General features: G+C 39.6%; 1 protein-coding gene across 1 annotated transcript; it reads left to right on the plus strand.

Annotated features, from left to right (window-relative positions):
* Window positions 1-300: 300 nt before the first annotated feature.
* Window positions 301-24,675, plus strand: OSTM1 (osteoclastogenesis associated transmembrane protein 1). The gene is made up of 6 exons (XM_058174271.1): window positions 301-798; window positions 3,020-3,134; window positions 10,082-10,179; window positions 20,246-20,401; window positions 21,541-21,706; window positions 24,175-24,675. Exons 1-6 carry the CDS (start codon window positions 433-435, stop codon window positions 24,228-24,230), a joined length of 957 nt encoding a protein of 318 aa, XP_058030254.1. The 5' UTR covers window positions 301-432; the 3' UTR covers window positions 24,231-24,675.
* The last annotated feature ends 1,170 nt before the right edge of the window (window positions 24,676-25,845 follow it).

The following is a 25,845-nucleotide window of genomic DNA, read 5'->3' on the forward strand; positions in this document are numbered from 1 at the left end:
AAGTGGGATTTATTTATAACTAAATATTCCAAAACACACATGACATTAACTAAAGAATAAGCAATAAAAGACACCACGAAGTTTATATTCATATATTGGATAATTGGTGGCATTTATAATGTACTAAAGTTAAAAAAAATCCACGTGGCGCAACTGATTCGTTTCATAAATGCCAGTTTGAAAACAAGTAGCGCGAGCCAGTACGAACAAAATCTGTTGATAAGGTTAGACTCCGCCCCCAATCAACGGGCGGGTGACATACCGGCTCCTAGAACGTCAAATCCTCGGAGCCAATGAAACGCCGCGTTGGGCCCAGCTCCCGACCGTAATACTGTAGTTCTTCAGCCGCACGTGATCGTGTTCCTCAGTGGCCGCCGCGGAACTAGGAAGCGGTGGGTTTCTTTGTCGTCTTCCTCGCCCGCGGTGGCAGCTATGGGCTCGGCCACTCTTCTGCTGCCGCTGCTGACCGGCGTCTTGCTGGGCCTACGTGCCGGGGAGAGCCTCATCCCCGGTCGACATTCGTTTCTGCAAAGTGGTTTGGAAGAAATAGTTTCGGGAGGCCGGCACTCCGCTTGGCCCTTGGCCCTGGAGGACCTGTCTTCGCTCGAATCGGGGTTCTTAGGGGTTCTGCTGCAGGAGCCGCAGCTGGATCCAGAGTGCAAGGAACTCTTGAACGCCTTCGCCAATAGCAGCCTAAGATTGGCTAGCTGCTTAATCCAGAGAGCCCGGCCTGTGACGCTGTGCCAGAACTGCTACCACCAATTCGGGGAAGTCATGCAGCAGTTCGAGAACATCGAGGTGCGTGGATCGGGTTCCTTAAACACTGGGTTCAAGCGTTTTCAGTTTCAGTTTCCCCCGGAACAGTTGCTCCATCATTATTGTCCCGCAAGTATTTCTGTTGAAGCCTTAAAGATTCTTGTGGTGCATTGTAACATTGGTTGCTTTTGTGGATTGCAGTTGCATCGAATGAAGTGGTGGTGGGGGCTCTACTTATCTGTGTTGGTTAGACTACCGTATAAAGGGTCCACAAGGCTAGTTGTGCAGCTGCCACCGAGAATCGTGGCAATCTTTTGGAAATTATAATTTGATTTGTTTGTTTTGGAGTCATTAATGAAATGTCAATGCTTGGGATAGCACCCTGTGCTTTGTCTAAAACACTGCCCACGTGGTTTTCAAAATTGTAGTGGTGGAACGTTTTTTATCTGGGAAGGAGAGGGAGGCTGGTCCCTTATTACTGTGGAATAAAACCTGAAGCTTGTTTTCTGTGGCTGATGGGAGAGAGAACTCATGAAGCAAATGGGAGCTACAGTAAACCTATATAGCCTACTTCAGAGTAGAGCTGTTCTTTCTGGGATGCAAATTAGATTTTGTTTTCCTTGTCAGTGGGATTGCTTATAAGTGTCTCTTATCTTTGCAGCAAGGAGAATTAGTTGGTGTTATTTTTTGATAAAATATCTGGGCAGTGGTCAAGTTGTTCAGATTGATGCTTGGATAGTCAGTTTCTTTCCTTTCCTCAGCAAGTGACTGCATCTGGCTGAAGTTGGCTGATTTGCAAAGATGAGCAATGTCAGGCCTGCTTAGTAATTGGATAGGTAGGAGGACATCAGAGGAGACTAGGCTACATTTGGAAGATGAAAAATACAATGGCCAACTTCTTCCTTATCATGCCAAAAAGCCCTGTGCCCATATAAGCGTATAAGTCACTGGGAATGTGTCAGAAAGGATAATTACTTTAGATAAACTGAATTTGCTGTTTTCCATATTCATATAAAATAGGCAAAGGCTTATAATGAGCTGTCCACATATTTATTCTCTGGCTTACAAAAATCCCAGACCAGCACAAAAAATTAAATTACTGAATTCTTAATGGATCATCATGCAAGGTATTCAGTCTGGTGTCTACAAATTCTGATAATTAGAAATAAGAAAAATCAACTGACCTAAAGGCTTGATTAAATCTGAACAAAAAATCACATTGTCACTTTAAATTAAATTAGAATGTAGCAACTACTGTTTTGCATCAGGATGAACTTGCTAGAAAAGGATAGAAGTATGCATTCCATCATATGATTTTTCACATGGTCAAATCACAGAAATAGAAAATATGCAAGTACTGATTGGAATGGAATGTTCTTTTGCATTGCAGCCTGTAAATAGAGTTAATCAAATTGATGCAAATACTTTTATTAATTAAGGATGGCTCAACTTCTCTTCCATTTGCAGACCTGCTCTGGGACGAGGGGACTTTCTAACATAGATTTGGGAATTGTGTGGGGATTGGATGAAAGAGAATTCATTTGTAAGAGTGGACCCACTTGGACAGTAATGAATTTTATCTCAGAATATATTCATCAGCAAAATGTTTTCAGAATATCTCTTTGTTTCTAGAAAAAAATCATTAAAATATTTGCAAAATGAATGGATTTGATATTCAAGTTACAAGAATGTCTCAAATATGCTTTTTCAAGAGGCAACTGGACTTTCTTGTTCCAGTTGCCTCTTGAAAAAACACCTTTGGGACAATCATGACCTGGATGACTGAGAATCTCCATAGACATTAAGTTACAAGAATGTAGATATCTGGTGAAATAAATAATATCTCAGCTTGTCATTTATATATTATAAAAAGACAAAGCTATATAGTGGAGAAACTTAAAAGATGTTCTCAGCAACTGGTTGACTAGGACAGAAATTCCTTTGAGAGAGCTGTTTCAGTTCTTGAGCAATTTAATTGGGAAAAGATTCCAGGGGGCATCTTTTATGTCATTTATTTGGATAGTATATGTATGGCCCAATTTTATTAGGAAGATAACATGTTTATCTGTCCAAGTGAACTATAATGCAACACTATATTTACTCAGAAATAATGATTTCTAACTCAGTGGGGCCTCCCCCAGTGGAAAGCTAGTTTGTATAGATTTGTAGCTTTAAAATGCAATCCTACAATACCTATGCTGGATATACTTGATTGCTGGATCTGCTAGCAAATGATTTCTATATGTGTATTTTCTCCTTTCAGAATACTACTAAGAGTAACCGATGTGCCCAAAGTCTCTTGATGTCAGACAGGCTGCAGATGGTTTCACTTGTGAACAAGTTTTTTAATGACACATGGATAAAAGCTAGCTGTGCAAGTATGTACTCTGTCTGATTTCTTGTCTATATTTGAATATTCAATATGAATAAAAGTATATATTTTTTTACTTTTTAAAAGCTATATATAAAGATAATACATAACATCTCAATATGCTTGCTTCTTTTCTGGTATTAGTTTCAGTATAAGAGATAATGGTTCCCAGAGCTAAGTAATTGCTTGTTCGTTGTTCTCAGTTTCTACAAATCCTGATTGGGTTCATATGCCCTGGATAAGCATATTACAGTTTATTGATTTGAGCCCATAGAACACACACAGAATAGTTTATAATTCACAGCAGCTGACTTTCTACAATATACTAAGCTAAAGCCAACCAAATGTTGTAGCAAAACCAAAGAATAATAAAGATCTTATTTCTGGAATGAGATGTGAGTAATGGACCGGGTGAAGAGGTGGAGGTGAACTGAGAACATGGCAATCCACCATGCTTATATGGTAAGTCTGAAAGGCCTGTGTTTCTTTTGATGGAATGGCATATCCTTTTTAATGAAGTGTATAATATGTGCTGGATTAGACATAGCTGTATTGCTTATATTAGTTAACTGATTGATATTTTTGTTACATATTCAGTGACACTGTGTATTTCTCAATTGTTACTTTGATTCTGTTCATTAAAATAGGAAGGGAAATTACAAGAGAGGATGATGATTTAGGAAATATCTAAAATAGTGTGCTGTTCATCATTGTTTAAAACCCATAAGCTTGCATCGTGTGTATACACACGTACATACAGTATATAGGTATACATATGTAGATACATAGAATATGTGTGTAGGAAAAGTGAGAAAAAAAGGGAAAATACAGTGTTTTACATAAATGTTCTGATAAACGTATATGTCAGGGGTGTCAAGCACACATCGTCACACTGGCGTCGTGACTTATTGGGACTTCCCCCCACTTCGCTAAACTGAGCATGGGCGTGGCCAGCATGTGACACATCCAGCTGCAGGTTTGACAGCCCTGGTGTATGTGTATGGGCTTTATTGATGTTTATACATTAAGTTCACTGCCTAGAGTTTGTAGGGTGGACCCATAGATTTGAGAAATAAACAATTTATTTATTTATTTATTTAAATTTTTATACCGCCCTTCTCCCGAAGGACTCAGGGCGGTGTACAGCCAAGGTTAAAACAATTAAATATACAAAATTAAAATATCAATTAAAATACATATTCAATAATGGCCAAATTAAAACCGTCAAATTGACCCAGACTAAAATACCCCATATAAAATTACTAAAAATTAAAAATTTGAAAATTTAAAAATCAAGCCAGTCCCGCTTGGATAAATAAATAAGTTTTTAATTCACGGCGAAAGGTCCGAAGGTCAGATAGTTGGCGCAAACCAAATTAATGCATGTGGTTAAGGTACCAGGTAGGAAATCATGAGACTATTTGTTCTAGCTCTACCTAAGACATGAAAGTCAGCTGGATGACTTTCGTGCTCTCTTTCTCAGCTCACCTTGCCTCACTGAGTTGTTGTGGGGAAAATAGGAGGAAGGAGTATAGGTATGTTCATTGCCTTGAGTTGTTTATAAAAATAATATAGACAGAATATAAAATTAATAAATATTGGACAGCGATGTAAACTATTTCAATGTATCATAATCAGCAACAGATAGTCTGCATCTGTAAGCAACTTGTTCATAAATTGCAAGTTGAATTAATTGCACGAAGCTTAATTATTTCTTGGTTCTTAATGCATGATTGTGTCAATATATGTGGACTTGCTTCAGCAGTTCAGTGCTGTATAGAGAAATAGTGATATCCAAGAAAATACATTTTTACTGATACATACATATAAATAGCTGTGTACAAAAGTTAGCAGACTACAGCCCTGTTGTTTCAATTTAACACAAGGGTGTTATATAACCACACAATTGACATAGAGTTGATGCATGTGATCCTTATTTATTTAAATTTCTAAAGCTGTTAGGCCATAATGATTTGAAAAACAATTCAAAACAATATAACACCTAGGAAAAAAATGATGCCTGTAGAAACAATAACATCCACAAGTTGAATTCAGAACATGTCCATAAGAGGCCCACCACATATGCTAGTCCAGGGCCTGGGGAAAAGCCAGTTTTTGAGAGCCTATTTAAACAAGTTCAGGTAGGGGCCATACAGAATGCTATGGGAGATACTATTCTCAAGGACAAGTACTGCTACAGCATATTTGTGTATGAGTGTTCCTTTGGACATTGGATGTGAATATCCTTCTAGAATCTGTTTGTGTTAGCCCTTTATTTTCTTGTTGTAGCTTATAATAGTAGAATTCTGAAAGCCTGCCAGAGTTTTGCTCTGTCTCTCTTGTATCTCTTATACCATAACAAATCGAGGGAGTTGAATCTCTCTCTTTCTCTCATGCTCTCGTCTTTTATCATATTACGATGTTGTTTACTTTCTCTCTTATCTTTTAAGGATTCTGCTAATTGTTCTTGGATCCTCTTCATTTTTATCCCTGCATTCTTTTACTGTTCATGCTCTTCATCTAAAATGTTTCTAACGAACATACTTGAGATGAAAGCTGATTTAAACATCAACTTAAATTGTATGTGTGTGTTTTAGATAAATAATGGCTAATTTTGCCGAGCAAATATACTGCCTTTTTTACTTGTACTTAACACAGACTTGTAAAGGTAAATTATAGGTCAGTGGTGTATTGTGACAAGAACAACACATGGTTTGGCACAGCTGAAAGAAATGTTCAGAAGTCATGTTTAATATTAAATCACTACTGATGATCCTAACTGTAGTTTGCAGTTGCCTTTTTTCTAGAAGTCATGGTTGAGATTAAACCTCTGTTCAAAAATTGGACATGACACTGAACTTCATTATTTTTGTAATGAAAAGTAGACACACAACCTCCATAGTGGCACTGATGAAAAAGAGGAGAGAGAATAGCATCCAGGCACAAGGCTTGTTGATATGAAAGGGTGAAGGTTCATTCTCAGAGCTTATGGGTTGGTTTCCGAACATTTTGTTACCAGGCTAGGTAATATCTTCAGCAGAGTTTAGGGAATGCCAGTGTCAGTATAGTGTCTCTTTATAAGGGCTTCAGGCGTGGGTCTGTCAAGGGTCTTGTGATGGGTCAGCTATGAGTCATCAGTGAATCTTGTGATGGGTCTTTTGTGTGTGGGTGTGATTGTGTGTGTATATGTTGTACCTTACGATTCTTGATGAACGTATCTTTTCTTTTATGTACACTGAGGACATATGCACCAAGACAAATTCCTTGTGTGTCCAATCACACTTGGCTAATAAATTCTATTCTCTCTCTCTCTCTCTCACACACACACACACACACACACACACATTATCAAAAATAAATGTGAAAGTTATTCTATGTGAAAGAATAACTTATGAATGAAGGCAAATATATGTGTCCCAGGATAATGTTGCAGGATCCAATCTGGGTCAGTCACCGCAATCAGAAATATAGTCTTCTGAGCTTTTGGACTTGTGCTGGAACCATCCTCAGGGAACTTCTCTCCACCAAAACGTGTGCTTTGGGCTATTCCATGCACAGTATTTATATGGTGCCTGGTTCTGTGTGGCCTCTAGATGTTGATTGGGGTATTGATGACCGACCATTAAGTTGTTGACTGTTGTTTCCTTATGCTGCCAAGTCCTAGTCCAAAGCTTTAAGTGCCTTCAGTTGAATGAATATAGAGGAATGAATATAGAATGAATATAGAGGAATTGTTCTTTACAATTCAGATGCTACAATTTGACATTCTCTCTAACGGGACAAAGAAATAAGGCTTGTTTTGTGTGAAAGAATAACTTTTTTAAAAATGAAACACTTTTTGAAGATGCCTTAAATGATAGTTACAATATTTTAAGTTAGTAGTGGACAACTTGGTACTACACAGATATCTATCTGAGTGTGACTCCCACAGTCTTGCTGTTACTCATGCCAATTGAGGCTGATGAGATTTGGATAATAAAGCATCTGGTATTTTAGCCCTCATTTGTTTCCTCTCTATGCTCTTCTTTAGAATAGAATAGAATAGAATTTTTTATTGGCCAAGTGTGATTGGACACACAAGGAATTTGTCTTGGTGCATATGCTCTCAGTGTACATAAAAGAAAAGATACGTTCATCAAGGTACAACATTTACACAGCGTTGTTTTATGGAATCACACAAAACCACTCTGATTTGTCTCAAAATCTACTTATAAGATCACTTTCTAATTTCATCCAATTGGGTAATTTCAAATGGTGCAAGGACTACTAGTTAATGTCCAGATCAGTGTTAAAAGAGAAAATATAGATCATATGACATAAGCCTGATACTGTTACATACTACTGGATGTCTTGTTAAGCCTATCCATTTATGTTCTCTTTGTTGATTTAAAATATTCTCATCCTTCTCAGTCTCACTGCTGCCTCTGATTCAACTGAGGTTCTCTCCTCCCCTATTTTCCTTTGTTTCTAGATTTCTGCAATCTTAACTTCAGCAAGAAATTGTTCCACATGCTTAATCTACTCTTTTACAGATTGGATTCACGCTATGTGTTTGGCAAAAGACAGTTTGTTTCATTGTGGCAAAGCATCAGTGGTGGATTGCTCCCGCTTCCCTCCGGTTCTGTAGAGCCGGTAGTAAAAATCTTCTGGCGTTCAAAGAACCAATAGTAATGGCTGGCTGGCCACGCCCCCGAATTGGTTCCCCAATCATCAGAGGGTTTTTTTTTTTTTTTACTTTTAAAAGCATCTTTTCTTCAGCCAAAAAAAGACTTTTAAAAGTAAAAAAAAAAACCCTCTGATGATCATGTGGCTGAGCAGGGATCATCAGAACCCTTTAAAAGTGGTTTTTTTTAAAAGGTTTTAAAAGGCTCCTCTGGCGATCCCAGCTGAGTTAAGAGCTTCTGGGCTGTTATTAGGCAACTTCAGCTGGGATCATCAGAGGAGCCTTTTAAAATCTTTTTTTCCTCTGGCCCACCCAAACCCCCCTTCTCCCTTACCTCATTACAGCTTCTTTTGGGCTGGCAAAGCCATGATTTACATCAGTTGCATCAGCTAGCAACTGAATCTGCCTGCCTGGAATCCATCTCCTTAGTGAGCAACTGCTTTGCTGGCTGAGGAACTCTGGGAATTGAAGTCCACAAACCTTAAAGTTACTAAGATTGGAGACCCCTGATCTAAAAAATATAAATAAAATAAAATAAAATAATAAAATAAAATATTTGAGCACCTTTCTGAGATTTGGTGTGTTTCTGTAGTGTTTCACTCTACACAAACACACAAAATCTCAGAAAGCTGTATGTGGTGTATTGTGTGTGTGTGTCAGTTGTGTTGTGTGTGTGTAAAGTGTGAAAGTTGGTTTTTGAGCTTTTTGTGGCAGTGAAGTGCAGCTGCTTTTACATTGTGTGTGAGTCAGTTGTGTTGTGTTAATGCTGTGTGTCCCTTTGCAAGGACTTGGAGGGAGCTCCTCTGAGGAAAAGAGGGGGCGGCGAAGCTCTGGCTGTTCCCCGGGAGAAATCGCCCTGTCTCTGCAGCATTGGTCATGTGACTGAGTGGGCGTGGCCAACTTGATGTCACTCACAGCTAGGTGCCGCCCCACCTTGCCCTGAGTGACTTCAAGTTGGCCATGCCCACTCAGTCACATGACCACCAAGCCACGCCCACCAAATAAGCCACGCCCACAGAACCGGTAGTAAAAAAATTTGGAACCCAACCCTGCAAAGCATGTTATCCATGCAAACATTGCATGTTTTATAATCATATTTAAACAAAACATGGATTAATGTGATTTGTGAACTTTTTGGGTATTTCTGTCTCCACCCCCCAAGAGCCTATTGTTTCCTGTGCTTTTTTGTTTGACTTATTTTGTGATGATACACATTCTATATCTACCCCTTCACCTTCGGAAATCGAAAACAGATTGTTTGGATGCCTCTTCCTATCCAAAGAAATCCAAAGAATTAGATTCTGTATATTGAATCCAATATTGTCAAATTATATATATTGTCTGTATATTGTCAAATTATTATACTTTTCCTCTATTATTAAAAGAACAAACTTTTCCTTCAGTGAAAACTGCGTCCTGGTCCCCCACCCCAGTTTTATCCCCATATTCACTTAAAGCCATCTTATGCTCAACTATAGTTTTCCTCATCTTTCTGATTAGCAACTCTACAATTTCCTTCATTTTATTGTTTTTCTTTTCTGTAAGGTTACGTCTTTCATATTCTTTTGCTCCCTGTTATGTCTGGTATAAACCCCAGAACAACAACCCTTATTCCTGCTGAGCTTCTTTTCAAAACTCAGAATTTCATCCATTTCCCCCATTTCTTTTATCCTATCAACAGATTGAGCATCTTATTGCTTAATTTGGCAGTATTTGACAACAAACCTGCCTTGCAAAGTTTCCAAGAATTTACAACATCTTTATTTTGGAAGATTTTTTTTGGCCATTTTTTGGGCAAAAGATCTAACGTCTTAATTTGTCGTCAGGGTACCAACCTAGCCTCTCTTTTTCCCTCTTTCTCCTCCTCTTTCCTCCTAGCATCATGTTAATGAAAGAAGAGTGCACTTAATGGGCAAAGACATTTCCCCCACTATCAATTCCTGAAATGTATGGGATCTATTTTAGACCCTCTCTTCTTTGGGTGGGATGTTTTTTTTTTTTGCGCTTTATAGAATTTCAGCAGCAAACCATCGGAGAACTGTATAAAGAAGGGAGAGCTGTAAAAAGAAGGGGACTGCACTACAGTGATATAGTGTCAATGATTGTGAATGCCTTAGCATAGCATTTGTCATCCTTTTCATTGCTGGTTCATGGATTATACTGTCTTACTTATACGACTGTAAATTTAAAAGTAAAATAGCTATCTGTAAAATAAATAAGCCTTTATCTAAAACAGCCTTTTGGAAGTGGATACTGGCAATTTATTGATGCTTTTGACTCTTCTTTCATAGATTGTTTAGAGAAGAACAACGAAGGCTTATCGGCTGGTACAGTGACGTTCCTGGCCTTATACAATGAATCAATGACATGCTTTAAACAGAACCTCCAGGTACTTAATATTGTTTATTAAGGGTACAGTTGAGTCCTCTAATTGTATAGTGAATTTCCCCATTTTTTTCAGACCGCTGCAAATATAATTTACCAACTCTTACACAGTTTAAGCAGATAAAACAATTATCTATAAAATGCAGGTGTTCACTACTGAGAACAAAATGCATTCTAATTAATGTTCACCTCCATTTCATATGCAATTATGGCGCTGTTTTGGTTTCACAATAGTTGATAATTATATAGGAAGAGTCATATAATCTCTTCATATAGTAAATCACTTTTTACATTATTCTAGGCCTTGTCACCTTCTGATATAACTATATGGGTCATCTGGTATGTTATTATAGTATGAGTTTAGTCATGGATACATAGTTATTTAAAAAGTTGGTTTCTCACATCTGCTTTTAAAATCTTTCTAAATCTAGTATCACTATAAAGTTGGAAAGATGTGGCCAACTTCTAGGATATGATCCAGGGGTGAAATGCTCCCGGTTCGGACTGGCTCGCGCGATCCGGTAGCGATGGCGGCTGTTGGTTCGGAGGACTGGTAGTAAAAATTCCTCCCCCCCTCGCCTCTGCTGAGCCGCACCATCAGCAGAGGTTTTTTTTTTACTTTTAAAAGCAGGTTTTTCTTCAGCCGAAACATGCCTTTAAAAGTAAAAAAAAGGCTTTGAGGATCCCGCCCCTCAGCTGAGTTTGGCAGAGCCTTTAAACTTAAAAAAAAAATTTTTTTTTAAAGGCCCCTCTGGCGATCTCACCTGAATTCCTCATCAGCAGAACCTTAAAAAACATGTTTTCTGTAGAAAACATGTAGAAAACCTCCTTTTAAGAGATTCTAAGGCACTTACCTGATTACTGATCGAACGCATGGCTTTTTTCCCAGCCTGAAAGCCCCAGTTTCACTTTTAGCACCAGACGGAATCAGTTGCTTAGCTAATCTATTTCATCACTGAGCAACTAATGCTGGATGGCTTTGCTGGCTGAGGAACTCTGGGAATTGAAGTCCACAAACCTTAAAGTTACTAAGGTTGGAGACCCCTGATCTAAAAAATATAAATAAAATAAAATAATAAAATAAAATATGTGTGCACCTTTCTGAGATTTGGTGTGTTTCTGTAGTGTTTCACTCTAACGACACAAACACACAAAATCTCAGAAAGCTGTATGTGGTATTTTGTGTGTGTGGGTGAGTTGTGTTGTGTGCGTGTAAAGTGCGAAAGTTGGTTTTTGATCTTTTTGTGGCTGTGTGAAGTGTGAAGTGCACCTGCTTTTACATTGTGTGTGAGTCAGTTGTGTTGTATTGTGTATGTGAAAAGTGTGAAAATTGGTTTTTGGTATCTCTTATTGTTTTTTAACTTAATTATTTTTATTATTTATTGCCACTCCCACCCAGTCATCTGACCACCAAGCCACACCCACCAATTAAGCCACGCCCACAGAACCGGTAGGGAAAATGTTTAGATTTCACCCCTGATATGATCCAACTATGTTCAGAACTACTATGCCTTTATTATTCAAAACGTCAGACTTGGGTATCCCATATCATAATTTATATCATCAGAGTGTTTACTGTTATGAAGGATGATAGCAAAATTATAACCAGAAGCTTAAAATAGTCACTGTAGAAATTCAATTCATTTGTAATTTGTAAAGTATCTATCACTGCTCTGCTTTGGTTGCTATGTTTAGAATAGGAATCATATTCCTACTACTAGAGTAATGCTATACTAACGTTATACTATACTATACTATACTATACTATACTATACTATACTATACTACTATACTATACTATACTATACTATACTATACTATACTATCCTGTTTCCCTGAAAATAAGACATTCCCTGATAATAAGCCCAATCGGGCTTTTGAGCACACATGCTAAAATAACCCCCTAAAAATAAGCCCTCCCAAAAAATATTTAAACACAGAGCTGGAAATCAGGTAAGATGGCAAGAGGAGCCTCATTTTGCTCCACATACCCCAAAAATAATAAGACCACCCCGAAAATAAGGCCAAGCGCTTATTTCGGGGTTCAAAAAAATATAAGACAGGGTCTTATTTTTGGGGAAACACGGTATACCGTACCATACCGCACCGCACCGCACTAGATTAGATTAGATTTATTAGATTAGATTTATTAGATTTTTATACCGCCCTTCTCCCGAAGGACTCAGGGCGGTTCACAGCCAGAATAAAACAATAATTATGTACACAATAAAACAATAATTAAAAAACTTATTGAATATCAGGCCAAAATTAAAACCATTTAAAACCATAAAAACCCCATAAAATTTACATCAAAATATTAAAAGCTACTAAAAATTTCTATGCCAGTCCTGCGCGAATAAATAGGTAAATCTTCAACTTGCGGTGGAAGGTCCGAAGGTCAGGCAGTTGACGGAGTCCTGGGGGAAGTTCATTCCAGAGGGTGGGAGCCCCCACAGAGAAGGCCCTTCCTCTGGGGGCCGCCAGCCGACATTGCTTGGCGGATGGCACCCTGAGGAGTCCCTCTCTGTGAGAGCGCACGGGTCGGTGGGAGGCAATCGGTAGCAGTAGGCGGTCCCGTAAGTAACCCGGCCCTAAGCCATGGAGCGCTTTAAAGGTAGTAACCAAAACCTTGAAGTGCACCCGAAAGACCACAGGTAGCCAGTGCAGTCTGCGCAGGAGTGCAGTCTGCGCACGAATGGCTCCCTCTATCACCCGCGCAGCTGCATTCTGAACCAACTGGAGCCTCCAGGTGCTCTTCAAGGGGAGCCCCATATAGAGAGCATTGCAGTAATCCAAGCGAGAGGTAACAAGAGCATGAGTGACCGTGCATAAGGCATCCCGGTCAAGGAAGGGGTGCAACTGGCGAATCAGGCAGACCTGATAAAAAGCTCTCCTGGAGACGGTCATCAAGTGATCTTCAAAAGACAACCGCCCATCCAGGAGAACGCCCAAGTTGCTCACCCTCTCCATCGGGGCCAATGACTCGCCCCCAGCAGTCAGCCGTGGCTGCAGCTGATTGTACCGGGGTGCCGGCATCCACAGCCACTCCGTCTTGGAGGTATTGAACTTGAGCCTGTTTCTCCCCATCCAGACCCGTACGGCTTCCAGACATCGGGACAGTACTTCGACAGCTTTGTTGGGGTGGCCTGGGGTGGAAAAGTACAGCTGCGTATCATCAGCGTACAGTTGGTACCTCACCCCAAAACCACTGATGATCTCACCCAGCAGCTTCATATAGATGTTGAACAGGAGAGGCGAGAGAATCGACCCCTGCAGCACCCCAAACGTGAGGCGCCTCGCGGTCGCCCACCTGCCAACACTGTCTGTGTCCGGTCAGAGAGATAGGAGGAGAACCACCGATAAACGGTGCCTCCCACTCCCAAACTCCCCAGCCGGTGCAGCAGGATACCATGGTCGATGGTATCGAAAGCTGCTGAGAGGTCTAATAGGACCAGGGCAGAGGAATAACCCCTGTCCCTGTCCCTGTCCCTCCAGAGATCATCAACCAATGCGACCAAAGCCGTCTCCGTACTATATCCGGGCCGAAAGCCGGACTGGAACGGGTCTAGATAGACAGTTTCATCCAGGTATTGGGGTAATTGACGTGCTACCACACTCTCTACAACCTTCGCCACAAAGCGAAGGTTGGAGACTGGACGATAATTTCCTAAAACAGCTGGGTCCAGGGAAGGCTTCTTGAGGAGGGGTCTCACCACCGCCTCTTTCAAGGCAGCAGGGAAAACCCCTTCCAACAAAGAAGCATTAAAATCCCTCGGAGCCAGCCTTGTGTCACCTTCTGCGTGGCCAGCACCAGCCAGGAGGGGCACGGGTCCAGTAAACATGTGGTGCCATTCAACCTCCCCAACAACCTGTCCATGTCCTCAGGAGTCACAGGGTCAAATCCATCCCAAACAGTCTCAACAAGACGAGTCTCCGACCTCTCACCTGGATCTACCCAATTTTGATCCAACCCATCCGGAAGCTGAACGATTTTGTCGTATAGATAACCACTAAACTCCTTGGCACGCCCTTGTAAGGGGTCCTCCCGCACCTCCTGTTGAAGGAGAGAGCGGGTCACCCGAAACAGGGCGCCAGGCGGTTATCTGCCGACGCAATGAGGGAGGAAATATAAAGACACTTCACTTCCCTCAATGCCACTAGGTAGGTCCTACTCTATGACCTAACTAGTGTCTGGTCAGCTTCCGAACGGCTGGATCTCCAGGCACTCTCTAGGCGTCTTCTCCGGCGTTTCATCTCCCTCAGCTCCTCGGAGAACCAAGGAGCTGGTTGAGACCTGCGCCGGGTTAGAGGCCGCAAAGGCACGACACGGTCTAGAGCCCCAGCCGCGGCCAGTTCCCAGGCCGCGACTAGTTCTTCAGCCGTGCCCTGGGCCAGACGCTCAGGGAACGGCCCAAGCTCCGTCAGGAACCTCTCCGGGTCCATCAGGCGCCTGGGACGGAACCAACGTATTGGTCCTGTCTCCCTGCGGTGTTGAGTGGTGGTCTGAAAGTCCAGGCAAAGGAGAGAATGATCTGAACATGACAAAGGCTTGGTGACTAGATCTCCTAAATCCAGATCATTCAACCACTGTCCAGAGATAAAAATCAGATCCAGTGTGCCTCCCCCAATGTGAGTAGGGCCATCAACTACTTCCGTCAGGTCCAAGGCCGTCATGGAGGTCATGAACTCCTGAGCCGTCGTCGATGACAAGCCGGTCGATGGCAAGTTGAAGTCCCCCATGACCATAAGTCTGGGGGTCTCAACCACTACCCCGGCAAGCACCTCCAACAGCTAGGGCAGGGCTGTTGTCACGCAGCAAGGAGCCAGGTACGTGATCAACAAGCCCATCTGAACCCTATGACCCACTTCACAAAGAGGGATTCACAGCCGACTATCTGAGGTACAGTGGTCTCCCTCGGTTCTAGACTTTCCTTAATAACAACCGCTACCCCACCACCTCTACCTTGGGCCCTCGGTTGATGGAATGCTCGGAAACCCGGTGGACACATTTCAACAAGGGGAACCCCCTCTTCCGTGCCCAACCAGGTTTCCGTAATGCCCATAAGATCCGCAGACCTCCCCTGTATAAGATCATAAATCAGGGGGGCTTTATTGACGACGGACTGTGCATTGCACAGCATCAGCCGAAGGTCCAAGCCCAGAGGGTTCTGGCCACTCGGGGAACGGGAGAAGTCTGAGGGGCCGGGGCGAGTGATCGCTTTTAAACAGCGAACGCGTACCCCGGAGAACGATACGGCCCCTCACTTCCGCCATATCTGCCCCTCCCACTTACCGTGCAGATGGAACCACCCTCACTAATAGGAACATAACCTTCCCCCGTTACCTTCGAACCTGTTGAAGAGATGCTGCGAGTACACGCAGGAACTGGCCCCCTCCCCGACGGGTTCCCCCCAACACCCGTCTCTACCCTCCCCCCCTTTAAAAACCTCTTTAAAAAACCCCAAAGGTCCTTCTTTGTATAGAAGAAGAACCCCCAAGGGTTCTTCTTCTACACCACTGTGCAACAAAACCATATATAATCACTGAACTATTTTGACATTAAAAAATGAAGAAAGAATCCTGTTCTTACGTTTCTCTTCTTAGTGAAGAAAATGCCAAGCCCAATATTTATGATTTTACATTTAGTTTAAATATTGAAAAATAGTTTTATATTTTTGAATTCAGTCAATTCTTTTAATTTGTACATTTCTTTTTCTCTTCTAATTGAACTATAATGTGAACATTTTATTTATTCACAAAAGTGAATTTTTTTGGAACGTTCTTTTTTCTTATTATATAGAAAAGTTGATACCTATAACTATTATAGAAAGCAAAATAGAAGAACAGGTAGAGTCAGTGGAGTTATATAAGGTTTTTTTTCATTACTGAAGAATGACTGACACAGATGAATTAATTGGATTCTACCCAATTAATTCTACTATTAATTGAGTAGAATCAGAGTGAATTATGAGAAAACTCAGCTAAGGAGATTCTGAATTATAATAAAAGAAAGAATAAATTTATCAGGATAGGTATAGAATTAGAAAAAAATGGTACTGCATATAGAAACCTCTATTCCCCATGTTTCTTTTTATGTGGAGGAAACCCCACTCTCCAGTCCTATACATATTTGCAGGAGGCATCTCAGTGTAATCTACTGAAACTGCTTAAAAACCTCATTGTGATTGGGCACTTTTACCTTCAGGAGAGTGTGCAAATCTTTAAGTGACTTCAGTTGAATGAGTATAGAGGCCCCCTTCAGATCTTTATACTTCAGATGCAACAAGTTGACGTTCTCTTAAGAGGACAAGGAAATAAGGCTTCTCTTTGTGAACACTGCCTGCTTTGCATATTTATTTTAAACACGGGTGAACTTGCTTAACCTTCCATAATCTATATACTCTATGGAAAAATTGGAAATTCTCTGGTAATTTGAGATTTTTTGCTGATTTATTTCAATTAATATGACCTGCCCATCTCAAATTCATGACTAACAAAAATTAAAATTAAAATTAAAATACTATCAGTAGCTGATTGTAACTAACAAACCATCAACAACACTTAACCGAGTTACCACATGGGCTTCATCCCATACCAGTAACAGAAACAAGTCTTAAAAGCCTTAGGAAAAACAAGTTGGGTGGGGACTAATCCTGTCTCCAGGGGCCTGATATGAAAGAAAAGTCTGTTTTCTTGGATCCTGCCATAACGTTCCCTGGTAAAGTCCCTCTCCTGCTGGACTTTATGGGACAGATAGACATAATTGGGAAAAAGCAGTCCCTCAAGAACTGAAGGGTATTATAAGTTATTACCAACACCTTGATTTCAACCTGGACAAATACTGGTAACTAGTACAGCCCATGAAGCAGGGTTGTAACATACCCTGATTGAGAAGTGCACATAACTGTGCATGCTGCTGTATTCTGCACCGACTGTAGTTTCCACATAAAATGCATTGCTGTAGTCCATTTGTGAAGTGACCATAGCATGAGGGACTATGAGCAGGGTCTCTTTGTCAAGGAATGAACATAACTGGCACGCAACACAAAATTATGCAGAGTTCCTTTTGGCCACAGCCACTACTTGTTCTGTGAACAGGAGCTCCAGCTGAACTGGAAAACCCCCAAAATGCACACAGGACCTGTTAGGGCGGAAGAATACTGACATTTTGCCACTCTTACCACCACAGGCAAGGTCTTTAGTGGCACTAATACATGTAGTTTATTCTTTGTTGCCCTTCAGTGGCACTTTAATTTTCTCTCATCTCCCTCAAGTCTCTGTAAACCAAAGGAAATTGTGAAAATCACAGGAGGAGAGAGTCCACACAGGCCTGGTCTTATCCAAAGCCCCACTACCCTCTCATTCTTGGATGTAAGGCGGGCCTTGTTTGGTCCATGTAGCAGACTAGCAAGAGCAACCCAAAGCTCCTTCTGGAACCCAACAGGGTCCATTAGTTGCCAGGGATTGATTGGCCAAATAAATCCAGCCTCCCTGTGTCAGGATACAGTGCCAGAGAACTCCATGGTTACCAGAGAATGATTGAACCATTAGGGGAGGGGCAACAGAAAGCTCCCCCAATTCTAGACTATGCTGCCACTGCTCTAACAAAGATCAGATCAGGTTGGGACCCAGGTGATCTGGGATATCCAAAACCTTGCTATTACTAGTAAAGTGTGCCAGGCAAGAATACTGTATGTAACCTTGCAATGTTGTTTTTTTGAAGATTTTGTACATTTAAATACATCCTCTGTATTTATATTATCCTTGATAATGGATAACGTAGTACTTTTCTGTTCATGCTTGTCTTTTTCTTCTGTTTTTCATGTTTCACTGTTGATCAGATATCAAATGTTAAAATGTGCTGTTGTGGTGGGTTCTGCTATATCAAAACAAAGTGCTGATTGTTGATGTAACAGTCATTAACATAACTGTTTTGCATTGATGTGAGAATAGTCAGGAGCTATTGAATAATGAGCATTGTCAGCAGGAGGTAAATGAAAAGAATCGCTGAAGTTGGACAAGAATGGTATACTGACAGCTTGAAAACATATTATTTTCACCCAACATCCTAGTTACTGCATTTTGGCAGCATTTATCTTTCGATAAATAATTCCAAAAGCACATAAAAAATGCAAGTAGAAAAATAGGGACCACCTTTGGTGGGAAGGTAACAGCATTCTATGCACCTTTGGCATTTAGTCATGCTGGCCACATGACCAAGGAGACATCTTCAGACAGCATTGGCTCTTCAGGAGATGAGCACCGCCCCCTAGTGTCAGGAACGACTAGCACATATGTGCGATGGGAACCTTTACCTTTACTTTTATCTTTCACATCACATTGTGCAATTTCCTTGTAACTGATACTTTTAAATTATCTTATAAGATAACTTCATACCTTCCTGAATTACTGGTGTGACAAGTTGCCTCTCCTTAACTATTAACATCATGAACCTATTAGTTTTAGAAGAAGGAGCAATCATGAGCTCAGAATTGTGTGTGTTTATGTATCTGTATGCGTACATGGCCCTGCTTGCCTGCTTGCCTTCAGGTCCAAGTCCCTTTTCTTGCCAGTGTTTTTGGAAGTGTTTTGTCTTTGCCTCCTTCCTAGGGCTAAGAGAAAGTTGATTGGTCCAAGATCACACAGCTGGCTTTGGGCCTAAGGCAGGATTAGATTAGTTTCCTGTTTCTAGCCTAGGGCCCTAACTATGGTACTACACCAAACTGGATCCATTAGTCCAGGAGTTTCCTATAAAAGAGTGGTTATTACATCGTCGTCATCATCATCATCATCATCATCAATCATCATTATTGGGATCTGCTTGCATAATTCGCCGATACATCACGCAGTCCTAAATGCTTGGGAAGTGTTCGACTAGTGATCTGTGATACGAAATCCAGCATAGTTATCTCGTTTGCTGTGTATACTGTCATTTTGTATAAATAAAATAATAATAATATTATAATGATATTATTATTATTATTATTATTATTATTAATAATAACAACAACAACAACAACAACAACAACAACAACAACAACAACAACAATAATAATAATAATAATAATAATAATAATAATAATAATAATTAGATTTCTAGACCGCCCTTCTCCCGAAGGACTCAGGGCGGTGTACAGCCAAGATAAAACATAAACCATGTACAATTAAAAATGAATTAAGAAACTTATTATACAGTTGGCCGAAACATTAAAATATTTAAAAATCTAAAAACCCCAATTTAAAACATAAAATAGAATTTAAAATTTAAAAATCTAGACAATTTAAAAGAAAAGCCTTAAGCCTTAAATATTCACCGAGAATTTTAGCTAGACTTTCAGGTGAAATGCTGAGACTGATAAATCTTGGCCATAGTAAATGTTTGCTTAGATTCTATAAAATATTTATTAATGACATTGTATCATAAAGAATCACTAAACCAGGGAGCTTAAGGAACCCATCCATCTAAATCTTTATTTGTATTTTTCAGAGTGTCTCTTCAGTAGAGGTAGTCGTCAACTAACAGCTATTAATTCAGCAACCATTTGAAGTCACAACTACACTGAAAAAAATTACAATTGGTCCTCACATTAATGGCTTTTGCAGCATCCTTATGGTCACATGATCAAAATTTGAGTGGTTGGCAAATGGCGTGTATTTATGACTATTGACCCATCCTGGGGGTTATGTGATCGCCACTTGCAACCTTTCAAGTTGACTTCTGACAAGCAGTCAATGAGGGAAGCCGGATTTGCTTAATGATCATATGATTCACTTAACAACTGTGATTCACTTAACTGTGGCAAAAAGGTTATAAAATTATGCATCTCAATATCCACCTTGCTTAGCATTGGAAATTCTAGTCGCTATTGTAGTACAAGTTGAAGATTGACAGTAAGAGTTCCATTTATCTTGCAATTGTTTTTTTTGAAAACTGTGGCGGTCTTTGGATTCAAACGCATTTTGAATTTTTTAGTCTATTATTTTAAATAACAATTATACTTCAAACTCATCTTGAATTTTCTAATCTATTTTTAAAAAAAAATTTTTTTTTATTTATACTGTACGGCCAGGAAGGTAACCTGCTACCAAGAAACTACTCAGTGATCTGCAAGAACTGCAATGCTACATATAAAAACTTGAGTTCCCACTACAGTAAGATGCAGAAGAGGGAGCAGCATGAGGAATCTGGAGAACAGTTTTATTTGTGCATTGATATAGAGGATGCAGTAAGTCTTACTTTCTATTTTGCTTTCCTTATACTATCTACTCATTTGTATCACTTCTCAATATACTCTATTGTCTCAAGTTGGCTTTTGTCCAATTTAGTTACTTCATTATTCCTAATCTCATAAGAAAGATTAACTGTAGATAAAATTCCAGTGCAATAAAACAGAATATAGAAGTCAAATTGATAAAACCAGGGCATAGTGTCATTGTCTTTTGTGCCTTTTGGGAAAATACAGCTTTTTAAATAACACAATAATAAGGGTAGTTCCTGATAAAGGAAGCATTTTAATGTACTTTGCTAGTTTATATAGGAACCTGAAATGACTTGATGGCACTTAATCAATTCTACATATGTTGGTAATAATTTGAATAAACCTAGTTCAGGCATTTTCGTACTTTCCAAGGCTAAATGGCTGAAAACCCACCAGTGTTTCATCTTACAATAAAAACATCTTTTTCTGGCTGTCCAGTTTTGTATTTTTACCTCCTGGGTATCCAGTCTCCATTTATCTCACTGGCTGGTTTCTCAAAGGATCAGTTGACAGGAATGTCTTCTTCCCATATACTGTTATGTGTTAGCAGTGATGAGGCACATTGCTAGGTGCAGTCTTAAGTCCCATCAGCCACTTACGGTACATTAACCTTCTGCTGTACTTCTGTGGACATTCTTCTGACATTTTCTTAATATGGATCCACTGAGAGGTTTTCATTTGTTTTGTTTTAAGACTTTCTTAAAGACACATGAATTTGGCATCTTCTATATAGCATCCAAATAAGCAGATGTTCTTATTACTGTATGAAATGAATGCATTGTGATTAAGGCAAATTCAAACATTGAACTATAAAGAACACCTTAATAAAGCACTTGGCTGCTACATTTAAAGCTTTTCAGTGTGGATATTTTAAAATATATCTGAAAACCCATGAGATTGCTAAATTTGCAAGGGCCATTAAGGATGGCCTGATAATTATAAAAAACATGTTGCATCTTATCCAGGGAGGCAGGATCTGTAGCCAGTAAAAGCTAGATATATTGATGCTCATTTAAAGCAAAACTTTGCAATTTACTCTAATACTGATGATTCCTCAGATATCTTAATTTTATTGGTTTTTTTTTTTAACAATTGTATCCTTCTAGATGAACATCACACGAAGGCTGTGGAGCACAACTTTTAATTGTTCTGTCCCCTGCACAGATACAGTGCCAGTGATTGCAGTTTCTTTGTTCATTTTCTTTCTACCACTTGTTTTCTACCTGAGTACCTTCCTTCACTCAAAGCAGAAAAAACGTGTCCTGATTCTGGGTAAGTAAAATCACCAAATCTTTACGGTTTCTATTTGGATTGAAATAAAAAAAGGTTACAATACTGGAAGTGGTATTTGCCACCTAAACAGCATGATGCCCAGTGTTGGGTGCTTTGGAATTTGGGACTCTGTTCACAATCTGATTAGAATAATCTGGTTTGGAAGTCGATAATGCATCATTTGATTCTGTCTCACTGCTGCATTCTTTGAGTGACTAAACAATTTTTAACAATCTTTATCAAGCCTTTCTGAGTCAAAGGGCTGTTATGGTGGCAATTCAGATGGAACGAATCAGACAATTGGATGATTTTCTCCTATCTTTTTTTAAGGTAGTAAGGATAGGCAGCTTACTATCGACGGTTAACTCTTTCTGAACAACACACCTAGCATATTGTTGAACATCTGTGATTAGCAATAATCATATTCAGTATTCTCGTCACTATTTATAAAACTATTTGGGTGCCATGATTTAAATAAATGATGTGAAGAAGCCTCTCTTCATAGTATGGCCAAGTTACTGTATATAGGAATAATTGTCTCATACAATTTGACTACATATGTTGGCTGTTTTGGTACTCAGAATAATTCAACAGTTGATAAAAATGAACAAATAAACATGTTGCCCAGTTAAAAAGTGGACCACCTTGAAAAAAAGGATTCAGTTTTCATTTGTGCATGGACAGCAGTTATCTCATTTTCAGATTCGTAATTTTGTGTATTCCTGGTTCAATTCTTTAATGTGGTTTCTCAAGTTTAAATGGTGGTCAAAAGTACTTTTGCTCCTGGAAATTAGACCAGACCACAATGACATAGGCCTTTGTGTTCTGTTGTATTCTGTTTGGAGCTTGGAGCATTCTAGATATTACTGCTTATTGGAAGAACTTTAGGTAGTTCATAACATTGGCCACATCACTAACTAGGAACTGTAATAGATAGCATGTGATAGCCTTGTTAATGTCAGCTTTTGGTCTATTTCTGGCACACTTAAGACTGATAGACATGATCTATGAAATCTTGCATGACTTGAGGTCTATTACATTAAAAGAGTACTTTCCTCCCTTTGAACTTGTCTACATTTTAAGATCTGTTGCAAAACCCCTTCTCCCTCTCTTGCCATGGGAAAATGAGGAAAGGTCTTCTCAATAGCTCCTCATCAGCTTTGGACCTCTTTGCATTGATTGGCCGGACTAATTCTCTATCTAACTCTAAAACTATTGAAACCAATGTTATTTTTCTGATTGATTTGTAACTATAATTTGGGATTTTTTTTTTGCATTATTACTAGTTTTGATATTCACTGTGGGAAAATATGAGGTCTCACAATGCTGTTGTACAAATGATGGAAATTTAATTGGTAATTAAATTAAATTGGTCTGGATGGGGAGAAACAGACTCAAGCTCAATCCCTCCAAGACGGAGTGGCTGTGGATGCCGGCACCCCGGTTCAGCCAGCTGCAGCCGCAGCTGGCTGTGGGGGGCGAGTTATTGGTCCCAACGGAGAGGGTGCGCAACTTGGGTGTCCTCTTGGATGGGCGGCTGTTGTTTGACGATCATTTGGCGGCCGTCTCCAAGAGGGCCTTCCACCAAGTACGCTTGGTGCGCCAGTTGCGCCCCTTCCTTGACCGGGATGCCTTATGCACGGTCACTCATGCCCTCGTAACTTCCCGCCTGGATTATTGCAATGCTCTCTACATGGGGCTGCCCTTGAAGTGCACCCGGAGACTGCAGTTAGTCTAGAATGCAGCTGCGCGGGTAATAGTGGGAGCAACTCGTTGCTCCCATGTAACACCTCTCCTGCGCAGTCTGCACTGGCTTCCTGTGGTCTTCCGGGTGCGCTTTAAGATCTTGGTCACCACCTTTAAAGCGCTCCATGGCTTAGGACCCAGGTACTTACGGGACCGCCTGCTGTTACCGTTTGCCTCCCACCGACCCGTACGCTCTCAGAGAGGGCCTTCTCAGGGTGCCGTCCGCCAAACAATGTCGGCTGGCGGCCCCCAGGGGTAGGGCCTTCTCTGTGGGAGCTCCCACGCTCTGGAATGAGCTTCCCCCTGGTTTACGTCAAGTGCCTGATCTTCGGACCTTTCGCCGTGAGCTGAAAACGCACTTATTTATTCAAGCGGGACTGGCCTAAAATTTTATTGGGTTAAAATTTTATTGGGTTATTTATATTTTAATATTTTAATTCGTTTTAAATCTGGCCACTTTATAATATGTTTGTTTTAATCTCTTTTAATATTGATATTGTGATTTTTTACTTGGCTGTACACCGCCCTGAGTCCTTTGGGAGAAGGGCGGTATAAAAATTGAATAAAATAAATAAATAAATTGGTAATTCAATGATGTCGTAACACATATGCTATCACTATGACTTGTTCCATACAAATTTTGTTGCTGGGGACTTAGATTTCTTGTATGAATATGCTATGAACTGTTTTTGTGTGATTTTATGCTTTTCTTCTCTTTCTAGGTAAGCGAATCCACTCAAATGCCAGCTTTGCGAACATCCAAGATAAAACCAACTGAGCTTTGGGATACAATAGGATATTAATCTGATTGCTCTGAAGACAGTTATAATTTAACTTTACATTATGTTGTAATAAAAGACTGTGTGTCTCAGATAGGTGTATGCACTATTGTGCAGTAGTTCTCGGGGATGACATGACCTCCAGAGACAAAAAAGAAACTATATTCCTTCCTTCAATCCTTGAACACTTGTCTTACTTCCAGATTGGTAAAGCTTTTATACTTTATATAATTGATTAATAACATTGACTTTTGTGTATGATGAGCTTACATGAACATTCCTTTCTAATTCTTAACTGAATGCTGATTTATTTCAGTTATCATTTTTGAAAAATGAAAAAAATGAATTCAATGGCTTAATATTTATCAGCAGACAAATCTTAGTGTTTAGTCAACATTACTACTAAAAATGCTCATAGAAATAAACTTTCAATTTTATATACTATATTGCAGGCAATAAAAGTGATTATTGGAATTATAATAATTTTGGAGTTTGACTTAAGGAAAATGGTGATGTCTTGATATTTCTCGTGTGGTATACTTGAATAAGTTCTTATCTCTATTGGCTGGTTAAAATCAAGATTAAACTAATGGAAACTCTTATTCTCTACCCCCAAAATTATTTTTTATGAAGTGGCTATGTAAGGGTACATAGTATATTTATTAGAATTTACAGACAGTATTTTATTGCATTTGTATATACTGCCTTGGAAAAGTTACCCAAACTAAAACAAAGGGGAAAAAAAGCTGAACAGCTTGTGGGGGAAATTGGGTGAAGAGAATAGAAAGAATTAACATATATATTATAGGAAAAAGTGATTTATTTATTTGATAGAATAGTTTCATAGTATTTAAATAACAAAGAATATTGATAGATTTGTCTATCATTTTTTAAAGAAGTAAATATGAAGACAATTGCAGGCTCTTGGTGTCTGTTTGCAGAAGAACTTATTGATTTAACAAAAAGTACATTTAGAATGCAATCTCAGAGTTTCTGGGAAGCTGTAGAAATACTGCACATTTCTCTCTCTCTGCAGGTGGAGAAGAAACTGCTAAAATGGTGGTCTCTTAAATAGTGTGGAATAGTCCTCAGCTGAAGTTGCCTTGTCAGCCATGCCTTGCAGCCAGCAGTAACAAAAAATGAAGGCATTGGGGAAAAGTCAAGGGTGTCATTGGACAAGATTTAGCTGGGCTCATACGTCATATTGAATTGTGATTCTTTTAAATAATAGTTTGTTCAAGAAACCAAAATTGACTTGGTTTATGTAACATGTTAAGCCAGGATGAAGAATCCAGTCCCTCATTACCTCATTTGAGGATTGGCTAAAATTTTTGGAACCATTTTTGGAGGGATTAAAGTTATCCTTAAAAACTCTAAATCCCTTCTAATAGACCATTGTTTCCATTTTGAGAGAATGAGCCTTCTTAATCATTGCTCTTGGTGCTGGAATAAATGAAGAACTTCTGAAGCTAGTGTAGCTATTATCTGTCTCGTTAGATCTAGTGAAAAACAAGATTAAATGTAGGGGTTTTGTTTAAAAGAAGATTTCCTATTTCCTCCCCCTATCTATATCTGCTGAATACAACCTAAGAATAATTTGCATATGGGTTATGC

This window comes from Ahaetulla prasina, chromosome 1, assembly GCF_028640845.1.
Source record: "Ahaetulla prasina isolate Xishuangbanna chromosome 1, ASM2864084v1, whole genome shotgun sequence".
NCBI lineage: Eukaryota > Metazoa > Chordata > Lepidosauria > Squamata > Colubridae > Ahaetulla > Ahaetulla prasina.